General features: G+C 35.1%; 1 protein-coding gene across 3 annotated transcripts; it reads left to right on the top strand.

Moving 5' to 3' along the window:
* The first annotated feature begins 35 nt into the window (after positions 1 to 35).
* Positions 36 to 23,743, top strand: LOC109105819 (protein tweety homolog 1-like). Of its 3 annotated transcripts, none has more exons than XM_042740669.1 (15): positions 36 to 741; positions 5,489 to 5,658; positions 8,946 to 9,175; positions 10,934 to 11,045; positions 11,542 to 11,882; positions 13,066 to 13,161; positions 13,409 to 13,481; positions 14,970 to 15,045; positions 16,277 to 16,332; positions 17,440 to 17,532; positions 17,663 to 17,755; positions 17,846 to 17,985; positions 19,542 to 19,602; positions 21,556 to 21,634; positions 22,742 to 23,743. In XM_042740669.1, the coding sequence occupies exons 2-14, from the start codon at positions 5,524 to 5,526 to the stop codon at positions 21,592 to 21,594; spliced, it is 1,545 nt and encodes a 514-aa protein (XP_042596603.1). In that variant the 5' UTR covers positions 36 to 741; positions 5,489 to 5,523; the 3' UTR covers positions 21,595 to 21,634; positions 22,742 to 23,743. The 3 variants fall into 3 exon arrangements, with proteins under 3 accessions (XP_042596603.1, XP_042596601.1, XP_042596602.1); XM_042740667.1 differs by having other exon boundaries at positions 19,542 to 19,709; XM_042740668.1 differs by lacking the exon at positions 21,556 to 21,634 and having other exon boundaries at positions 19,542 to 19,709.
* The last annotated feature ends 186 nt before the right edge of the window (positions 23,744 to 23,929 follow it).

Genomic DNA, 23,929 nt, shown 5'->3' with positions numbered 1-23,929 from the left:
CCCACAGAGAGAGAGAGAGAGAGAGAGAGAGGGAGGGAGTGCCAAGTTCAGTCCTGATCATTGGGACCCTCAGGACCACACCAATTTAAATCTTACATTCACTTACTTAAATTAGACTCAAATGTGTTTGAAAATATGGTACAATTAAAATAAATGTACCGATTTTTATCCCAACAATATAAATAGCTTTTTTTTATTAGCCATAGTTGTTAGTATTTTAAACAAACACGCTGCTCTGTAAGGATTTCATTTGCCCATGGATGCTATGGATTTGCTTTTTCTGCAGACTGAACATTTATTTTGTGTGGGAACGGCAGCAGTTGTGGATTGTTACTGAGAACAATTAATTTCGGAAGTTTTTTTTTTATTATTTCAGTGACTCTGGGCGTCCTTTCGCGCGACTGTGGACGATGATTCAAGTTCTCCGCGGATTTCAAATCAAGAGTGAAGCCGACGGATAGGCGTCGCGAGTCGTTCCTCTCTTAATAAAACATCCCTCAGGGATTCTCCGAAGACCTGTTTCCCGTCATCCATCCGCGAGCACAAAGACCGGGCGCATACTGGGACTGAAAATACTCTAGTTTTCTCCTGAAGCCCTATATACAACAGATCTCAACACTCAGGATGCAAACCGTTTCAACGGTCAGCGGTCTCAGTAAACGCATCTAACGTTAATCGCAAACAAATTCACACGAGCGTGACAGACGTGGAAGCACCCACATTAGGCTGCTGCAAATTAAGGTGGGCAACCGTTTTAAAATGTGCCATATAAAATGTTATAGCCTATTGTGCGGTTCATTTACCGTGTTAATTAGTCTGTGTGCTAAACGTACGACGGTTGATTTATTACGCGAGACCATTCAAAACAAAAGAGTCTCACAGTGTGCGTCCAAACGTCAAGACAAAGCTCTGTGAGTACGACTAGATATGTTTGCCATAAACAAGTGTGTAAGTCTGCCAGAGAGAACGAGACCGATTAGTCTCGCGCCGGGTTCACTCACACAAGTGCAATCAATTCTAGTCATTCTGAAGGTTTCATCGATATCTATTCGATTAGCATCAGTCCTGTTGTGTGGATGATTGTATATTTATAAATACCTTAATAATAAGCTCCTTTAGTCATTGACACTGCACGCAACTAAATGCAAATGCAAACAATGGCCCCCAGTGACCTTTATGAACTTGTTTGGACCCTCATTTGGACCATCTATCTGTTCTGAACAACAGCACCAAAAACTGCCCTCTCTCAATCATGCATGTGTATATATGGCTGGCTCTGTCAATAGTATGATTTTAATATTGACATCTTGGTGTATATCTACACATTATATGTAATTCTGTAATTCTCAGAAAACACAAGAGCAGGTTTTAGTTGTTTGAGAGCAGTCAGCTTATTTCAACAGAGTATTATAATTTATAATATCGCTTTTAATTGTTAATGCTGTATGACTAACTGTATCATACTGTCAACATTGGTCTTTTATTGGACGATGATTTCAGATTAATTACTTTCAAGGTGCATTTCAAGCTTTGAATATTCATGGAGGTCATAAGGCATTATAAATTGAGATTTTGTATTTATTTATTGCAATAATTTACAGATTATTTATTTATTTATTTATTTATTTATTTTGGCACGGTTCAGTCCTAGTAACCAATGATTAATTAATTTTCTTTATTATATCAAGCTGGCGAAGTAACAACACTGACTATAATATGCAGCGAAGTCCACATATTCTGAACTTGCAAACCCTGCTTCAGATGTTAAAATGTTACAAGGAAATGGCTCCATTTTAGGATCCACATAATAATATACCATTATCATACTCATGTCACTTTGTGAAAATTTCATTTGTTATAGTTTATTGCTCATGAAATGAGCAAAGCCACGGATGAGCGTTTCCTCATAGTATTATAAGGTGGCAATTCCATAAAATCTAATGAGTTTTCAGTGAGCTTAAAATGGCTTATTTTGGATGACAACCCCTCATGATGACATCATTAGTAATCCTGGAACCTATTTTTTTATTTGTTTTATTTTGCACACTTATGTTGTGGATAATTAAAGTGAAGTTAAGGAATTGGATAGATGATGCTAAGCATTATTCAGTCCAGATTAACAGATAAGAACGAAAAAAAGGAAAATGTTTTATCCCTCTATTATTCTGCACAACATTTTTCTTCCTTGCTCCATTTCGAAACTCGCATTATTGCCTTTTCGTTATGCAATGCGAGCCATCCTTATAACAAGCTGACAGAATGCATCATGTTCAGAGGTGCTGTAGTGTTCCAGTCTGAGTCACGGTCTGCATCTTTAACTGTTCCATAACACCCTTTTACATTAACTTGGCTTTTATTCCCATTTCGCTTTTGAAAAGAGAACACTTATAATAATTCTCCACCAATTATACCACAATTCACCAGCTTATTGTCTTGACCCACTGCATGCTGGTAATGTTCTCAAGCAGTAAATTAATAGCCTTCAGACATCATTATGAACAAAACACATCAGACACTAGTGTAAGGGTTATTTGTGATGGAGCCTGCGGTTTCTTGTTAATTTAGCGATGCCCAGATGTTAACTGTTTTGGGAGGATGAAGTGGATGACAGATGACATATACAGACCTTAGGAATGAGACTTGAGCCAGTGCTTACGCAATTTTTCTTTGTGGAAGGTTTCTGTTAATCAAATGATCTACCAACTTCTGGCAATGATGGAATTTTGAGGCAGGCCAGGGTAACCTGTTTGTCCAAACAAAGCAAGACAGGGAGTGGTTTTTGGTAGACCTAATTTGGAACAAGTTATTTTTACTTTTTTACTTTTTTTTTTTTTTCTTATGCAGATAGTGGTGCAAAAATTACACAGAGTAATTCTTAGTTAATACATTTCAATAGGCCCATCTTTATTTCATAGCAATGTTGAAATCCATAAATCCTAATCAGTTCATAATAACTTTGGAATGTGCAGTATGTAAGTTTACAGAAGTTTAATAGTGTTAGAATGTATTGCATTTGATTATAAATCAAAATCAGGTTATAAAGTTAATGAAATGGACCCATATAGATCCCATGAAGTAATTAAGGAACACTGGGTAAATGGTGAGTTATTAGTGATATACATGATATAGGATCATGAGCTCATGATTAAAATAGAATGTATAGCCTGATGATGTCATAATGAGTCCCATCATGATGATTTCACAATGTATATGCCCAGATGAGGTCATAATTATTTTGTGAAGTATGTCTCATGAAATAATAATGATATTAGAAGGTGCATGCTACCCTTGTATAAATTTAGAGTGCATATAGTCCCTCAAAGCCCCATAATGATTTTTTTAATTATACAGAGTTCTCATGAGATCTAATGGTTGGTCAGTGTCTGGCTATCTTAGAAACCTCTTCTCTTAACATTGATGTTCTTGTTGATTTATTCATTTTGTGTTTGTTGTGTTCCTGAGTTCTGTTATTGTAATTGTTATTTTTTTTTTTTTTGTGTGTCTCTACTTAACCTACTTTTGTTTCTACATTCTCCTCTGTCTTGCTCTTGTTTGTTTGTGGTCTTTGGCTGAAATTTTTTCCTCCTTTTTCACATCAAAAGATTTCATACATGTTGATGTGTGATAAAAATAAATAGAAGCAAATCATTTTATTGTCATTCAAACTTATATAAATGTAATAAGTGAAAAAATGCAGCCCACACACTACATTTATACAAATAACATATGTGACCCTGTACCAGAAAACCAGTCTGAAGTCGCATATTGGTAGCAATAACCAAAAACAAAACATTTTTCTTTTATGCCAAAAATCATTAGGATATTAAGTAAAGATCATGTTCCATGAAGATATTTTGTAAATATCCTACCGTAAATATATCAAAACGTAATGTTTGATTTAGGGGTGCATGATATATATTGGCCGATGATTAATACGCATCTCGTCAGTAAAGCCTGTTATCTAATCAGTGGTAAATTCCATCAGTGCGTGATTTCACATAGGGCAGCTGTTACTACACAGAGCCGTTGTTAACTGACAAGCTGCGCAAATCCAACCCGATAATGAACGTGGATTTAATATGCATTGCTAAGGACTTCATTTTGACTACTTTAAAGGCGACTTTTTTTTTTTTGCACCGTCAGATTACAGATTTTCAAATTGGCCAAATATTGTCCATGCATCAATGGAAAGCTTATTTATTCAGCTTTCAGATTATGTATAAATCTTGAAAAATTGACACTTAAGACTGGTTTTGTGGTCCAGGGTCACAAATATATTGTACAGAATAAACAATATGCACACAACACAAATATTAAAAATGTACTTTAAAATTTGTCAATATATAATATAATATAATTAATTTATATCGGTTTCGTACAATACATTTTGAAATACTTTATTTCAGTCTTTATGTTATTGCAGCTTTTTTTAAAGGAGACATGTTATATAATATGTAATATAAGTCTCTGGTGTTCCCAGAATGTGTCTGTGAAGTTTCAGCTCAAAATACTCCACAGATCATTTATAATATCATTTTGAATATGCTATTTTGAGTGGAAGCAGAAACAGCTGTTTTTCGTGCCTGTCTCTTTAAATGCAAATGAGCTGCTGCTCCCCGCCCACTTTTCCAGAATAGAGTGGCCATTACAGCTCTTACCTGCTAAAAACATTTGTTTTGGTTCTGATCATGTTTATAGCACTGAAATCATGTGTTTGAAACCATATTAGTTTAAACTTCTGATATATGGTTTTCTGAGTGCACACATCCAAAGCACACGAACAGAAAGCGGCTGTCACAGCATGTGAGTACTAAACTAAGTTCTCATTCACACACAAGTTTACGTTTAAAAAAACAGGAGTTACAAATACAGTTGGTTATGTCTGTGAAGGTAAACAGCTGGGAAATAAATTGCATGTTTATTTTAGATCTGTGTGGCAGCAGCAATACACAGTAAATAAATCAATAAATCCACTTCTCTGTTGTCTCCTCTGAGGCTGGTACTCTAAGTAGTGTTCTGTGCTCGTCAGTGCAGACAAAGGCAGAACAGTTAGTATGTTTTGCTCAAACTTTCACCATGGCATTAGAACTGGTACACCATTGTTGCTTGCAAAATCAAAATGACGGCAAGGTGGGTGGAAACTTACAGATTAAGGGGAGGTAATATTATAATGAGATCCCTTTGCCACATTACTAAGAGAGCGAAATCTGACACGCTTGCTTTCTCAGACTCATGCAGAAAAAGGCTTACCAAAACCAAAAGTTACTGGGTTAATGTTTTTCACATTTCCTTGGTTGGTAGATGCACCGGGGACCTGATTACAGCACTTAAAACCTGGAAAAGTCAGATTTTCATTATATGTCAACAGTTTTAACAATAATAATGAAAAAATACCTACATAAGTGATGTATAGAATGCTATATAGCCGACTCAGTCCAATCTTGGTGTGTTCTCTTTTTATAATTACATGTTTCTCAATCATTTTCAGATACTTGAGGAAGACAGAGGTAGTTTACAGCGGGCATGGCAGCCATAGCAACTGTCCCTAACTACACCCCATCGATATGGGTACGGTTATGCCATGCCATTCCTCGCCTGGACTTGAACCTGAAGACCCGAGACAGCGTGTTCACTCCAGACAGCTGGGAGTATCAGCAGGTAACCCTCTCTCTCATTCCCGCTCACTTCTCCCCTGCCCTCTCCTTGTTTCTCACTCTCAGAACCAATTTTCACACCTGACAGCTGGTGGTGGGTGCGCTCATCATTTGGAGCGACACATTTATTTCTGTCTCGCTCTCTATTTTCTCTTCTTTGTGTGCACCCTCTCATTTTGTCTAAAATATATCACATATATGCAATATAATGTATGAACAGTCAGAAATGTCTTTTTTCTTGCTGTCAGAAGTATTTTTACCTTGACTTGCACAATATACTCTCACTCACAGCACTGTTATACTCTAACACAGACTCTTAGAGAGAATAAACTGAAGAATTATAGTCAAAACCATTAAAGGCACTTTTCTGTCTGCAGTTTAAAGATATAGTGGCTCAAAATTGAGTTTGTATCTCACAATCTCCGATATTTAGTGGCTAAAAAACATAGACTTGCAATATCAGAGACTAAAAGCATGATGGACTGATGTAAAAATGATAACTCCATTATGACAGAGACACATTTATTTACATAAGTGTATGTTTCCACATCAGTAAGATATTGATAAAAGATATGAATATAAATGTCCAGCAGATTAGGACAGGAAATGTGATGCCGTGAATGTGGCTTAAATAAGGGTTCATTTCCATTTTAGTTCAGAATGCATTAAATGCTTGTTCGTAATTGCACGTTCCAGAAAGGCTCTTAGTTTTAGGAGGTGATATTTCAATCACAAGTTGTGTATAGTAACATCATAATGCCAGTTAGGTGGTGTCAAATGATTTATGAGTGAATCAATCACTAATTCATTTATTCAAACGATTTAACCATATACTGATTAAGTCAGGAACAAACCAAGTGTTGTTCTTTATGAATGAGTCATTGAATTGTTCATTTAATGTATTTGTTTAAAACACTGATTTATTCTGCATTCAGGAATGAAACACAAGTTCTGCAAGTAGTAGTTTGACTTTGTTTGGACTTATTTTCATTCACAGAGAAAATACAGACAATGTAACTGGCAATATAGTGTCTAAAACTCTAAATATTAGTATTAAAAATACTAAAATATAATTTATTGTTCATTGAACTTCTATATAAATGCTATCTCCTTCTCAGAAACAGTCCAAGCCGTCATTGCTAGTTCTAACATGACAGATGAACATAACTAATAAGAACGTTTTAGACACATATCTGCTAGCATTTAAAAATATATTTTAATTTCACTGTCAAAAGTTCAGATAGAAATAGGAATTACGTGCCCCTTGATGCAAGTACTTTCTCTTATTCCAACCTAAGAATGCAGACTAGCAGAGACAATGCTAAGTACGTCTCACCTAAATTGCAGGTTGATTTTCCATAAAAAAGGTGCAAACAATCCATACTGTATGTGGTGCTATCAAAACATCACAACCAGCCTGAAAGTGCAACATCAACTATTATAATGCATATGATTGCTATAAGTTTGTCTGACAAATGAGGGACAAACCTGTTTGAAAACAGTCAATAGAGTGCTTCTTCAGTGGCCTTGGTTCCACAAGTATTTTCTCCATTCTTCTGGACATAGGAATTTTTAAAAAAGTCTATTAAAGAGTTATAAGCCATTCAAATAAAAATTTGTATTTGATATTCACCTCAGATATACATGAAGCATTTGAAGCAAAAAAGGTACAAGACTGTGTACTTAACATAGTCTCTATTTTGTTCAATTCCATTTCATAATGCTAAATTAAACAGCCGTTGTGAGGTTACTCTTAGAAAAAGAAATAGCTTCACCACAAATTGATAACGTTGGAAGAGGCAAAGCCAGATTATGTTGGATGCCTGAATGGGTTTACAGGATAAGACACAGATGATAAGAGAAAGATGTGCTGGGAAATAACAGACTGTGAGAAAGCAAGAGAGATGGAGGAGAGGAGAAACGAGACAGCGAAATACTTGTGGATATTAGTGGGAATTGGAAAGAGAGGGGAAATCAACGAAGAGGAGAGGGAGCGAGAGATGAAAAACAAGAGAGAGAATCGGAGGGAAAAGCAGTGAATGTATTTAAGTAGGTCACAGATTATTAATAGAGATCCAGTGGCGTGGATAAAAAGAAAGAAAGGGGGAGAACAGTGAGGGATGAGTGAGCGGAAGAGAAAGTATGGAGAGAAAACCACGGTTAAAAGAGAGAGTGGGGAGAGAATAACAGAGAGAGAAACTGAGGAAGATGGATTGGGAAAAGACTAAAGATAAATAATATATGAAACATGAATACACAATATGTGTTGGAATCCAGTGGAAAGCTTTAATTACACCTCCTCTTTCTCTCTCTTTGAGTGGAGCATCCGTGCTTTATTAGCCAAGAAGATTAAAGAGACATCCTCCATTTTATGTCACACTGCTTTCTATACAATACATGCATGTGCTTGAAAGCTGTGCAATATGTATATTCTGTGCTCATTTTTATATGAAAAAAATCTGTTGCAGGATTTTCTAATTTTCACTCAGACATTCCCATGTGAAACTGTAATATATGTACATGTATTACATTTCCATATATGAAACATACTGTCACATATATAAAACCTATTAGAAATTGTAACATTTTCATATATAACTAGCCCATATAATGCATGTTTATGCATGTGAAAACACGACAATGCATGTTGATATTATTTAGGTAAATATAACAGATATACATGTATTCAAAAAAAAATTACAAACTTTATAAACATACAGATTTTTTTGTATATATATATATAATTATTATTATTATTATTACTTCCATATGTACATATACACATTTTACTATGGGGATTTTATATGTGTTTTATCTCCATCTACCCAGAGACTGTACGTATGAGAAAATTTAATATTTCCTTATAGGTGATATGTGTATCAATATCATGTATTGTATTGTCATATATTACATTTCTGTTTAGATTCACAAATAGACAAGTAACACATTGAATTTAAAATGAAATTTTGTAGTAGACAGACTGAAATAGTGTTTTCTTGTAAAACATACTCCAATAATCTTTGTATTATTTACAACTTTGAAAAATATTTATTTACAGTGTACCCTAAAATTGAAAAGAGTAATTAATTTTTTTATGAGTTTAATGATGATCAGATTCAATACTTGATTTCATATCCTTTGCTCATTGTTTTTTTTAGACCAATGACACCATCTAAAAACTGATATCATGGTAGACCAGCTAATACTCAGTAAAATGTGTATGTTATAATGAAGTCTTGAGTGCTTGGTTGTCTTTTCTTCTTTCTCATTTTCCATGCTCTCTTTCCACAGACTCTTCTGGTCCTCTCCAGCTTCTCCGCCATTGCTCTCGTCCTTTCGTTACTTGTAGTTCTTTCCTTCCTCATCCACTACTGCTGCTGCCGTCGTGGTGAGGGCGGCCGGGATGCAGAGGAAGAGGAGGAAGACGATGATGCCAGCGGTGGCCATGGATACAGTGGCAGAAAGGGGCGGGGCATCTGCTGTGTCACATGGGTATCGGTTGCAGCAGTCACATTGTGTTGGTAATGCCTGATAATTTTCAGATGCCAGTGATTACTCTCTGTAGAGCAGACATTTTTTAATTCAAAAGATAATAGAAGCTCATGAACAAGCAGTACTGCAAAACACATCTTTAAGATTTGTAATGATTTTATGGTTCGCCCTTCTAGCATGATAGTCATACGATGCAAAAATTATATTTTATATTTTTTGATTGAAGGTGTGGTCACAATAGACTTTGTGCTCAATTCAGTTCAGTTTATACACATGTGAATTACAGAGCAGAGTACCAGAGAAAATTTAGTGAATAAAATATTAAAAATGTTTCCTACTGTATTTAACTCGCACCATATTGTGCTTTCACACATCAGAATGCAGAATAAGAAAACTGTTCAGGCCTTCTCTTATTAGCAACAACCTTATACTGACTGCCCATGTCTGTAAAAGCTAAACAGTACCTTTTTTCCCCCACTTCTAGACTTGCATAATAAAGATATCATGCTTTGTTCTAAATAAAGCTCTGTTTCATTTGCACATTTGCAAGGGATGGTTTTCATCAATTGTGTTCTCTCAGTGCACATATATTGGCAGAACACCAACCCATTTAATATATTCAGGGCTGTGAATATGAAACCCAATGCTTTTTCATGCCTCATTGATCTGAACTATCAGCATGATGTATTAATGTTCTTGAAGCCACACATAAATTGTTTGTGTAAATTAGCAGTGTTTCTGTGAGAACTGGTTGGGTTTGCTCTGTGCATGATGCAAACATTCTAATGCAGCACGTGTTCCGCCTCCATGACATCACCCCCTTCCCATCCGCGTTGACCTCTTTTCTGAAGGATTCCGAAGCTAGACACTGATTTACAGATGACTGCATGTATGCACACTTTTACTCTTACATTGCGATTATAATTTCGAAATACACATTTCTGCTTCCTTTGGCTTAATCTGGGTCAAACAGTTAGCGAGAGGTTGAGATTTGCTATTTTTGGCATGTTGGGAAGGATTGGACAAGCATCTGGCCCAGGCATTAATCTGAATATTTGAATGTGAAATAGATATGTAAATGAGTGGATTTTCAGTGTTGTTGATTTGGATTCCAATGCTCTTTAGTGTGTTTGCGTTGAAACCATTTAATATGAATATTACCATTTACCATTACCATTCTTTTTAACAAATTTATACTTTCATTCAGCAATGATGCATTACATTGATCATATGTGACAGTGAAGATATTTAAATATTGTTAAAAAGATTTCTTTTTTGAGTAAATGCTGTTGTTTTGAAATTTCTACCTAACAAAGAATCCTAGAAAGAAAAAGTTTCAGATAAATATTGAGCAGCGCAACTTTTTTCACCATTTTTAGTAAGAAGAAATGTTTCTTGAGCACCAAATAAGCACATTAGAGCGATTCCTGAAGGATCATGTGACACTGAAGACTGGAGAAATGATTGCTGGAAATTCAGCTTTGCCATGATGACAATAAATTACATTTTATTACACAGAACAGTTTTGTAATTATATTTCTCAGTATTACAGTTTTTACTGTATTTTAACATAAGAGACTTCTTTCAAAAACATAAAAAAATCACGACCCCAAACTTTAAGTGTAAATTTAAAAGTGTAAATGTACATAATCTATTTTAAATATGTCTCATTTTGTTTTCCTCTCTCCCTTTTTTGATTCACTGTTCATGTTCTCTTTCTTCCCTCTCACTTTCTCTTTCTTTGTCTTCTCTCCTTTTTTCCTTGTTCGTGTTTCTGCTTTTTGTAGTGTTGCCATAGGCATCGGTTTCTACGGCAACAGTGAGGCGAACGATGGGATGTATCAGTTGACCTCATCCTTGCTCACTGCCAATTACACACTGGCTTCCATCGATCTTCTGGTGAGAACACAAATGCACACACACACACTCATACATACACAAAAGCTTATTCCATCAATCTCCTTAAGCACCAGGGGACCAAAAGAAATACAGGACGTTCAGAAAACACACTAAATGGTTTTATTACACTGTGATTGCAAGTAAGCGATCGGGGAAATTCAGAGTGAGAGAGTGTTTGAACGTGTTTGTGTGTGAATGAGTGAAATAAAATCCTCTCCGGGTATTGATTTAGCTGGTTGCTCATATGGTCAATCAATGAATGCATGTCAATCTGATTAATGACCTACTTTACTTCTACTGTACTCTGATAAGACCCGCTCCCTCCATTCCAACTTTTTCCATTCAATTCCATTGTCCTTTATCTTCCACATATCTTTTCCACTACTCTTTTCTTTTGTATTCCAAGCTAGTCTGTTCATATGTCAGATCTGGATACAAATGCATTGGGTTAATGTCTTAATTCAAAGCAAAGGATCTTCTCCTCTGGCATACCCAGATTTCAGACACCGTAGTTGGGCTGCAGCAGTCTGTCTCAGGGCCCTTGACCTCCATGGAGGAAGTGTTCGGTGGGCATAAGCCGGCACTCGTGCCCACACGCTCCTGCAGGCGTCTGTCCGAGCGAGTCGTGTCTCTCCTCTCCAACCTGACACTGGGAAGAGGTCTGATCCCCATTGCAGATGGATTTTACAGGGCAAATGGAAGTGAAAGCATAGTGGGAGCGCTCACCCCAGCACCTCCTTCTGTAGCCCCCACCCTCAGTCCATCTGCCAACAGCATTCCTTCACCCTTCTCCCCTGGCTGGGCAGCAAACACACTCATGGTGAATGAAGACTACAGGTGAGAAAACATCAAAGGCATGACTGCTAATAGAAAAAGAAAAAAGGTTTTGGGTTCACTACTTATAAATGCTGATATTTAACTGATTATATGATTTTTTTTATTCAAGATTTTTGAAGCTTAGTTTTTATGTTTAAATATATATTTAGATGGTCATAAATTCTGTCATTAATCACTCACCCGTAAGACCTTTGTTCATCTTCAGAACACAAATTAAGGTATTTTTTGATGAAATCCAAGATCTTTCTGACCCTCCATAGACAGCAACGCAACTGAAACGTCAAAGGCCCAGAAAGGTAGTAAAGACATTGTTAAAATAGTCCATGTGATATCAGTGATTCAACCGTAATCTTATGAAGCTACCGAAATGTTTTGAATACTTTTTGTTTGCAAAGAAGACAAAAACAAAGACTTTATTGATTAACAATGTCTTCTCTTCGGTGTCAGTCTTCAACACGCTTTCATGACAGTACCACAATGCATGTGTGTGCATTCCTCTGCTTGCAAACAAGATGCAGGGCATCTGGGTTTTCTTTGCATACAAAAGGTATGCTTGTATCTTCAGAAAACGGTTGAACCACTGATGTCACATGGACTGTTTTAATGATGTCTTTACTATGTTTCTGGGCCTTGAATGTGTCAGTTGTGTTGTCTATGCAGGGTCAGAAAGCTCTTGGGTTTCATCAAAAATATCTTGATTTGTGTTCCAAAGATTAATGAAGGTCTTACAGGTTTGGAACAACATGAGGGTGAGTAATTACTGACAGAATTTTCATTTTTGGGTGAACTATCCCTTTATTTTAAAATGTAATTTATTCCTATGATGGCAAAGCTGAATTTTCAGCATCCGGACTGGCACAAGCAACATTTTCTCTTATTATCAATGTTGAAAACAGTTGTGCTGCCTAATATTTTTGTGAAAACTCTCTTCAGTATATATTATATATATATTAGATATATATTAGATATACATATATATATATTATTAGATTGTAAAAAACAACTTCATGTGGCAGCACATTCCTTGCATTATGCAAATAAAAATATGAATAAATGATGAATGTGAGGGAAAAATAAGAAAATAATGCAAAATTAATTGGATTTCTGCAGTAGTAGATTTTCTCAATCTATCTGCCTTTTGCAGGTGTGACAAAAATGTGTTTTGGACTATTTTGTTGTTTAGGTGGCTGTCGTACGTGCTGCTGCTTTTACTGGATCTTGTAGTGTGTTTCTTTATTCTTCTGGGTTTAGCCAAACAGGCCCGCTGGCTACTTATTCTGTGAGTAACAATCACTGCTGACCTGATTTAAGTGTTTAGTATTTTCGACATGCACACAGCATTCTTGCATAATGTAAGTCAAACATAAGCGTTCACAGTAGTGTGTTTTTTTTGTATATTATGTATCTGAAATCCCCAAGATGCTTGCAGAAAATGGGTTTTATTTTTGCTTACTGACACCCACTCTGGCGCAGAGAGGCAGATGATAAACGTGTGTGTGTGTGTGTGTGTGCAAACTCCTTTGCAGGATGACAGTGCTGGCCTGGTTGGCTCTGTTTCTGAGTTGGGGTTCTCTCGGCCTGGAGACGGCCACAGTGGTGGTGAGTATTCAGACAACGTCTATCCCGACAGAAAAACAACAGCTCTCTGCAAGCAGACATCCAGCACAGAATACTGCCATCTGTGTGTGAATGAGTGTGTGTGAGAGAGTGTCAGAGCGCTTTGCAGGGACATTTGTGTTCACTAAAAAATCCAGGCAAAACTCTGTGATTGTGACTTTTTAAGTTTTAAAAGGTCACACCAGCCAAGATGCAGTCACTTATTGTGTGCTTATGAAAGAGGGAGAGAGGAATCGAGAAAAAGGTTTTCCACTCTGGGAACTCAGCAGTCATGGCACAATCCCAAAAAAGGCAGGAAAATAGGGCAGAGATTAAAGATTCAATGTGTGTGTGTATCTGAGTGCGTGTGTGTTTCTTTGTAAAAAAAGAGGGGAAAAAATGGATGCTGTGTTGAAGATGAGCATAAGAGGTCTTAAAAGCAACAGGAAAAGAAGAGAAGATAGTGAGAGAGTGATGCTGAGTGTTTCAGAGAGGAATACAGCAGTAATGGACTTAAACAGGAAAGAAAAATATATATATGTGTAAAATTACAAATGCAAGTAGAGATGCATTAAAATGATCAAAAGTGGCACTAAAGACATTTATATTTCTATTTACGCAAAAATATTATGCCTTGGGTATAAGAAATGTTTCTTGTGTACCAAATAAGCATATTATTGATTTCTAAAGAATTAAAATGATTTCTGAAGGCTGGAGTAATGGCAATAATAAATTAATAAATTACATTTCAAAATATATTAAAATAGAAAATAATTATTTTAAATTGTAATTATATTTTAAAATATTACTGTGTTTTTGATCAAATAAATGCAGCCTCGGTGTGCATAAAATAATAAAAAAAAAAAAATCAAGTCCAGACTTTTGAACGTATATATGAAGGATAAATGTTAAGCGTCACCAATATAAACCTAACCCAAAATCTTAATGCCAAAGAAAGAAAGAAAGAAAGAAAGTGACAGGAAGAGATGGCAGTTGCTGGCCTTCAAAACAAGTATTTCATTGTCCAAATCCAGCCAGCAGTAACAATTGCCTAGTGCTCCCTCTTTATAATACATACGCACACACATACATTTTCTATCCTCTTTTGTCACTCTCTCTCTCTCTTTCTTCTGACCCTCTTTAGTCCTCTTGTGAAGCTCTTGGTAATACTGAGTCCTATTTACTTTGATTAATCGCCCACATTCCATAAAGGAAAGCAAGTGTGTGTTAAAGAGACAGACAGTGCAGAGTGGACAAAAGGAAAGATGGAAAACTGGTTGAGTGATGAGATGAAGAAAGAAATGAGATTATGGGGCAGTTTGCATGTGTGTCAGTGAATACCGTAGATCGATAGCAGTCAGAGCCGTGGGACAGAGAGACTGAGGGAAGTATGTCACTTGGTCACTGTGTCACACTGTTAACATCTCTGTTCTGTATTTGCTTTTGCTCAATTCCCTTTCTTGCTCTTTTCTCTCTCTCTCTCTTTCTCAGGCCCTGAGTGATTTTTGCTTTGACCCAAACACTTTTGTGCTTAACTCCACTCACTTCAACTCTAGGACAAGTACAGGTGCAGTAAAGCTCTTTCATACACAATTGCCCTTTTTCAAAACCTATTGAGCTGCCTACGTAGGCAGCATTGTAGGGCATCAGTTACACTCCCAATGTGAACGCTGCACAAAAAGGCAGGTTAATTAAGTGCGGAACCTAAGATGCCTAATTTTAGACAAATTATAATGCAACATCACAGCATTCTTTGTGGGGAAGGCATTCCTAGAATGCATTGCATCAAGCTCCATAAAAGAATAAATCAAAGATGGTGGATGAGGTGAAATAAATGAAATTGATTTCATTAATAATATATTTGATATATAAAACATTTAAAAACAACCAATAAAGTAGTTCCATATAATTAAAATGTGTTAATTAACCCAATATTTTTTGTGCATATGCATATTCTTATGCATATTATACCAATGTTAGCTTAGCAACAATGCTAAAGTCACATTCACAAATTGAGTCTCCCATGTGAAACATAATTTGTTTTTCTCATATGTAGTGTTCCAAATCAGTCACTTAGGGTACGTTTACATGACACTATTGTAATAAAAACGGGAAGTTTTTTTTTTTTTTTTGCTTTTTTGAAAAGTTTTGCAACGATTCCCATTTACACAGATCTGCAAAAATGACAAAAAATCGCTGTTTAATATATGCCAGGCCAGCGGTTGGCAATGTCACGCATGTACATGATGTCACCGTTTTCACAATTTACAAAAAGCCGATAATGGTATCATTTTGAAAAATGTACACTTTTTCAAAAGTTAGCTTTTTCAGGCCCAAAAACGCCATAGTCATTTAAATTAATGCAAAAACGCATATAAAGTTTTTTGTTGAAAATGGTGACATTTAAATACCGTATTAGGTTCCCTGATAGTTAGGATACTGTCTTTGGGGCCGTTTACACAGAGTGCATTTTTGCAAGCGCAACACACAGGGAAATGTTAAATTTATATATATATATAAAGACTTTAAACTTGAGTGCCACATTTTTTAAAAACACTTTTATGCACAAAACATGGTTTACCTAGAAAAAAATGGAGAAGTAGAACAGTGGAATACAAAACCGTGTTCTGTGTGAATGGCCCTCGGAAGGAAGCTGTCTATGTAGGCAGTAGGAGGTGATACAGCTCACTAAGTTTTAGAACAAACTGTCCATCTGCCTTCATCTCTGACGAATGCACAGTCTTACCCACGTCTTCAGTCTTTATTTTTCTCACTCTCTCTCTCTTCTCTCTAAATAGAAATCCTGGATTATTACCTAACCTGCAGCAGGAAAATGAGCAGCCCTTTTCAACAGGTGCGCAATCTTGTTACATGATGCTGCAGACGGTGATGTCATAGAGTTTACTAAAGGAGTAAAAAATAGAATGTTAATGATATCACAAGGCAGAATTCCCCAAATATAAGAAATTATAATGGTCACAAAGTACAGATTAAGATTAAAAAGCAATGCCATTTATGTCACTGTGGGGATGAACAGAATAAAGAGGATTATGACATTATAATCAAGATTTTGTAATCAAGACCTAGACTGACAGTGTTTTTGGGGAAGCTGATAAAGGAAGAATGGAATTTGATGTCGTAAAAGGAAATTATAAGGAGAGTAAAATAAAAAAGACCAGTTTCAAACTGTGAGTTTCACACTGACAGCATTTCTGATGCATTGTAGAACTGCTGCTCTATAGAAAAAAGAAAGTGTAGTGTATATTCCCTTTAATAACGCCCACAAATAATACTTTTATTGAGCCATTGAGAGTTATTATATTGCTTCATAAAAGTAATCTCAAATTCACTCTATTTTCTTCTTTAAGAAAAATAAAGCTCAGTGCTTAAATGCATGCGTTGTGAAACAATGATATTTTAGTATCATTTATATACTATGGTTGATATTTTGAATTAGATTTTTATATTATATTTTTTATATATTATTAATACTATTTTAATTATTATTATTTTTTATATAAAATGTTCGTAATTTTGTTCTGTTTTTGTCATTTAATTTTTTTTCTATGAGTCTATGTAATATAATGTCTTTTTTTATTAATTTCTCATTTATTAGTTATTTTAGTACATAAAGTGAAACTAAAAGAAAATGGGAAATGTTACCTTGCCAGTTATATGTTTTTTTGTTTTTGTTTATTTTTTTTTTTTTGGAGGTTTTTATTTATGTATTTTTATTTTAGTTTTTTTTTGTTTTTTTTTAGTAGTATAGTTAACATTTATTGTATTTCAAGTAATCAAGTAGTGAAAGTAACGTTAGTTTTTTTTTTTTTTATATAGTTTTAGTGACCTATAAAACCCTTGGTGTGAAACAGGTCTTGCGGGGAATTAGAAATGCAATTACAGTTTTTAGCCTGTGAAATTCAGTTAATTCAGCAAAATTCTGTTTGTTGAACTGGCATAAATACTGACCCAGTCCCAGAGAGCACTTTCCAGCATCCACTCTCACCTTTCCAGTCTGGAGAGAGACGCCCTCCCACGCTTTCCAAAGGCAGAGGTATGTAAACCCTGCTTCCATTGCCATCAGTACCACACTATGTCCTTCACTGACAGGAAAGATCAATAGCAGCTGTACAGTAAAGTGGATGCAACATGCTGCTTAGCTACTGTGTTATTTTCCCTTTTAGAAGTCACTCAGGGAGGTGCAGCAGATCCTCAATGCCACTGAGGGCAACTTCCACCAGCTGGTCGCACTTCTCAACTGTCGAGGGCTGAACAAGGTAACCATAGCAACCTGTTTTCCAGCTCAGCCTGACTGTGAGTGAGAGTAACTTTATCAATCTACTACTGTTTTCACGTCACTCTCTCAGGATTATGTGGACTCTCTGAAAGGACTGTGCTATGATGGGATGGAGGGGTTGCTCTATCTTTCGCTGTACTCGTTTCTCTCGGCTTTGGCATTCACAGCTATTCTGTGCTCCCTCCCTGGAGCCTGGAGGAGTTTCCACAGGTGAGGTGAACTTCATCCCTCCACCCCGTCCAACATCCCATCTGCTGTTGTTTTCATGGCATAATATTCATGGGGTTAGTTATTCTGATTTGTTAAGATGAATGAGGTGCATAAAAAGTAGTGTTGCTTTTGATTTAAATATTATTATATCATATTATAAAATGTATATATCATGTGGTAATTATGTATTTATCTATTATTAAAAATATATATAGAAATACAAAATATATAAAACAAATTACATTTACGTCGTTTACAATTCTGTAAACATTCTTTTTCAGTATTTGCTATTTTCAGCTTTTTTTAAATGCAGGGATCACTTAGGGTGAGATTTTTATTAATATTGTACACACATTTGCATGTTCATGGTTCTCTGATGTCAGTTATTGGTCACATGGCATGCAGGTAAACAAATGAAATATATTATTTTGTGATAAATTTAGAATATATTATAAATAGTTTTATTATAAATATATAATGATTTTTTTGTTTTAATGTTTTTTATTTAGTTTATTATAGTTTTTTAGTGTTTTATTTTGTTTATTTTAAAATTATTTATTTATTTTAATTTAACATTTTTATTATTTGAATAGTAATAATAATAATAATAATTATTATTATTATTATTTTCTTTTCTTTTTTTTTTACTTTATAAGTCTTATGAGGTTTTTTTTTTTTTTTTTTTTTTGGAAGGGCAAATTTTTTATGTGGTCTCAGACTTTTGCTCTCCACTGTATTTCTGAATGCAGAATGTGCATGTGGCTCTAAATGCTTATTTTTTTATACACAGGGAAATACCCAAGGCAAGGGAATGTCATCTTAATATATGTCAAATTACTATCTAGGATGTATATCTAACATGAATAATAAGATGCTCACTGGGAACCTGAAAATTTCTGATTTTTAATGCAAAAGAAGTTGCATAATTCCATACTCAACAACAAAAGCAGCTGGATGTTAATGGAGGTGGGCTGCTTGGTCTGGGTCGACTAAACTCCACTATAGTTTATCATAAATGGGCCTGTGGTAACAGAGTAAACACCGACAACCTCACTCATCAGCAATGCACAGATGAGAGAAATATGATCTCAATTTAAGGGCATTAGTGCTTAAAAGCACTTCACTCCTTTTATCTGGATATGGTATTAATGTCACTATAACATTAGTTCAGAAAGCTCAGTCACTTACTATTGTTTCAGCCCAAGTTGGTACACTCCCTCCAAGTGCCTAATGCTGGCAAATCCATTTTTTTTAAATATCAGAGGTGGCTGCAGTGTTTAATTGCAGCAAAACTGTGTTCAGAGCACAAACTCCATTTAGATGGCAGATGCATAGATTACTGAAATGGCAAAGAGGAGCGAGACAGATTAAAGGATTACTTCTAGACTGGGATTATTTGATTTCATGACAATATCTACATATAGTTAAAAGAGGTTTTTCAATAAATGTCTTTAAAGCTTTTGTTTTGCACATAACATATAGCTTATAAAACGTATACTTATTTCATGACCTATTTTTCACTTCCTTTGTTGCATAATTGTCATTGGATGTCATAGCGATTCAGAGGAATACGAGGACTCCGACAGCGAAAGCGAGGACCCCTTCACTTCTCATCAGGCACGTAGACAGACGGCAACGGGCTCCCAGCGAGGGGCCTTGCCCCCCTTCTATAGTTACCAGGGGGCCGGCTGGACTCCCCCCTTTTCTAGCGCGCCTCCGTTACCGTGAGTAACACATACACAGACACACAGACAGACAGACAGAATGACCCTGACCATACACCACCATGAGCTTGTGTAGATCACCCACACAGAGACGAACAGCACAACCTCCATTTTTCTTTCCTTTTGAATTATTTATTAATTGTCTGAAGTACTAGGAGTGCCACTTAAAAATAAAATGAAGGAATCAATATCAGTTTATAAACTGAAAATTGAAATGTTATTATTTTTTTTAAAACTGACAAATAAATACACATTTGTAACTGTTTATTTAATTTATTTCATTAATAGATACATTTAACAATAAAATAATACAATTAAAAAAAAAACATTTTATTATTTTTCCAATTAAATTTTCCAAATGCTCCTCATTTGAGTAAAAAAAAAATACATTTAAGCTGTTAAGGATTATTTATCAATTTATTATTTGTTACTACAGTATGGTGGAGCAAGAATTTAAAGTGATCAAAAGTAAAAGCAAAGACATTTATAATGTTGCAAAAGATTTCTATTTCAAATAAATGCTCTTATTTTGTTTTGTACTTTCATTAAAGAATCCTGGGAAAAAATGCATCATGGTTTCCACAAAAATATGAAGCAGCACAACTGTTCAACATTGATAATAATAAGAAATGTTTCTTGGGCAGCATATCAGCATATTAGAAGGATTTCTGAAGGATCATGTGATACTGAAGACTGGAGTAATTATGCTGAATATTCAGCCTTGTAATAAATTACATTTTAATATATATTTTTAAATAGAAAAAGAGTAATAATTCAGGATATTACTGTATTTACTGTATGTTTGGTCAAATAAATGCAGCATTTATTGTTGAGACTTCTTTCAAAAGCTTTTTTGAATGGTAGTGTACATTTTAATTATATAAATAAACAATATAAAATATGTATGTTATTTGTCAGTTTTTTACATTTTTATTTTATAATTCATAAATTGATGAAATTCACAGATTCTTGTTCTTTTCTTGAGCAGCTGTGCATCAAGGTTACACTATGAATGACCTTTGCACTATAAAACACATTTATAGGCTCATATACATAAAAATGCAGAAACAAGTGCATAAAACACAAACACATAAAGCTCCAGTCACACTCAGACAGCTAGACAGACAGGTGTTAGATGGAGCGCACAGACAGACAGACAGACACAAACACATGCACACACAGACAGACACACAGACAGGTCTACATGTCAAGCACAGTCTAGCCGAGAGGTCTGTCTGTCTGTGTGTCTGTCTATCGGTCTGTCCGTCATTGCAAGACAGACATAGATTCTCCAATCAGAGACGATGCACAATATAGGTAAAGTCCCGCCCCCTCCGATATTTCTGTCCACTGTCAAAAATCATGCTGTCCAAACTACATCCCTCTTTCAGATCTATTGCAGTCTTCCTTGCTGTTTCTTTCTCCTTGCTTTTTAACACTCCCTGTTTCTCTCTCTTTCAATTATTCTGTTTTGAAGGATCACATTTGCTGTTTTCATACAACTAGATCTGACATCAACACTTCTTTTCACTTCATTCACATTTCCATGTGCTTTTAAATTAATGTCTTACAATAAATACAAATTCTATATTCTAAAATTAGATATATTACAAATTTCCTGAATTCATTCCTCAATTTAAATATCTTTTTGTGTCCTTTTCGAAAATAAAAAAAAGATCTAAAGATTCTGAAAGTTAAAATGTCACATCTCTCTAACTCTCTTCCACCTTTCTCTTCCTGGCTCTCATCCTTCCCTGTGGCCCTTTGGTGTGGCATGTCATTCTTCCGTCTCTCCGTTGTCCCCTTCTCCTGGTTCCTCTCTGTGCCTCTCTCTTTCTCTATGCAGGACTCCAAACGTTTCCTCCAATGGCAACCCTGGTTATGAGAACCTGCCTTTGAGTGACAGGCAGTCCCCACCCCCCTCTGTGAGTTCCCTTGTCTTTGTCACATCTCTGCGATCTGTGGCATTCTCATGATTCATTGTGCTAAGATTCACACAGACTGACACACGGATCAGACTAAATGACCATTCGCTAAGCCCTGCCTTAAAACGTTACCGACCAATTGCAATCCACCAGGTTATCAGACAAACTTTTGCTATTTTGTAATATAATCCTATAGAAGTCCTATTTGTTAAGATGATGTTTAGTGGAATGTATTCACTACTGTGCAAAAGTTTTGGGTTGGTACAATTTATTTTTTTCTCTTATGCTCACCAAGGCTGCATTTATTTGATCCAAAAATACAGTAAAACTAATATGTTGAAATATTATTACAATTATCAATTTTAATATAATTTAAAATATAATTTATTTCTGTGATGCAAAGCTGAATATTCAGCATAATTACTCCAGTCTTCAGTGTGACATGATCCTTCACAAATCATTCTAATATGCTGATTTGGTGCTCAAGAAATGTTGAAAACAGATGTGCTACTTAATATTTTTGTCAAAACCATAACACATTTTTTCATGATTCTTTGATTAATAAAAAGTTCAAGAGAACTTAATTTATATTAAATAGAAATCTTTAATAACATTACAAATTTTTCATATGTCTACTGTCATTTTCAATCAATTTAATGCATCCTTCGTATTGACCCTAAACTTTTCAACAGTAGTATATGTTAGGACATAATATGTTTTCATATTTTATAAAAAAAAAAGAAAAAATTACAAAAAAATCAGCATTGTCATATTTCATGTAGAAACAAGATCCATTTAATTTTAATCACTTTAACACATTTTACCTTAAAAAAAAATAAGGTCTCCAGTTCATTCCATTGGGACATTCTGAAAGGCTTGCCTGGGTGAGCGACAGTAACTGAGGGGGCGGAGCTTAGTAAAGGGTATAAATGTATATTGTGAGAAAATAACAGTAAGATAAGATTTTTTTTTAAATGTATATAAGTATGCACTTATGAATTAATTTTTAAATGATTATGTACTTTTTTCTTTCCTTTATTCTCTCCTCCACTCACGGATCCGGCTCCTCTTCGGACTCCTCTTCCGTGTGGTTTTCTGGAAGTACAGTACTCTCCCAGCATGCTGACTGGCTACGGCGGCAGTCAATCACACTCCAACCCGTCCCATTCAAGAAACCTGTACTCACACTAATTATTTTTCTGTATAGTAGAAAAGAAAGATATAGAGCAAGGTTTAGTTTTCATATGGATGGACACTTTATGAGACGAGAGACTAATTTAAAACTCTAGATGTTAAATATCTGTGTGTAACGTCAGTACCATTGAGTCTTTTGGGTGTAACAGACAGAAAAAGCCGTGTGCTTCATTTAGTGGCCCGATCCTGTCACTTCCTCTCCCTCTAGTGTCATGCTGTACATAGCTGGTGGAAACAAGATGGTATTGACGTTACAGTAGTGGTCTATTTTTAAATGTATAACCACTTTATTTTGGAGTTTTTATATTGTTACATGTAGTCACAGATGCATAGTGGCGATGGCACAATTTCTTTGTATGATTATGGAGTTTTTTCTTCACCTTTCTTTCTTTTTTTTTTATATTTGACAAGACCCTATTTTATAAGTGGCAATTCTGTATTACCTTGTATACCCTCTGATACTATATGATTATTTATTTATATAATATAAATATATGAATATATATATTCACTGTATAAACGTTTGATTGTTAATGCATTTTGATGATCAAAGAAAAAAAAAAATCTGTAAAAAAGTTGTTGAGGGCTAGTGTCCGTTTCCTCTGCTGGCTCTGAGCAATACAACTGCGTTTTGCCATTTGCAATGCAATGGCCACAATGTAAGCAGCAATAATCATCAGGACATCTTGCAAACACCATCTGTGTCTGTGTGTGTCAGAGGTTCTCATGACAAGTTCAGTATATACGTATATAGATATATATACATTTGAAATTGCATCTGTCCCTTCTCTTGGCTATCAACCTATTGTTAATCCTTAAAAAATGAGTTTCAATGTTTTAATGCTCCTTTTGAATGGAATCCTTTTTCACTACAGAGTCTAATATAAATGAAATAAAAATACAGTAACAAAAGTGGAATGTCTGAAAATGTTTTTATGTCTTTACAGCTGCTGATGCAAAACACTACAAGCATCCTGCTAAATAAACCTATACCTGGTTATTACCTGCAATAGGTGAGAAAGATTTTCCACTATAAAATGTTGTTTTTATTACTTATATTAAATGATATTATTTAAATTATACATTAAATATTATTTAAAC

The sequence above is a fragment of the Cyprinus carpio genome, chromosome B16, assembly GCF_018340385.1.
Source record: "Cyprinus carpio isolate SPL01 chromosome B16, ASM1834038v1, whole genome shotgun sequence".
Lineage (NCBI taxonomy): Eukaryota > Metazoa > Chordata > Actinopteri > Cypriniformes > Cyprinidae > Cyprinus > Cyprinus carpio.
The sequence above is the reverse complement of the archived record's forward strand: the minus strand, read 5'-3'. Positions and strand labels throughout refer to the sequence as shown.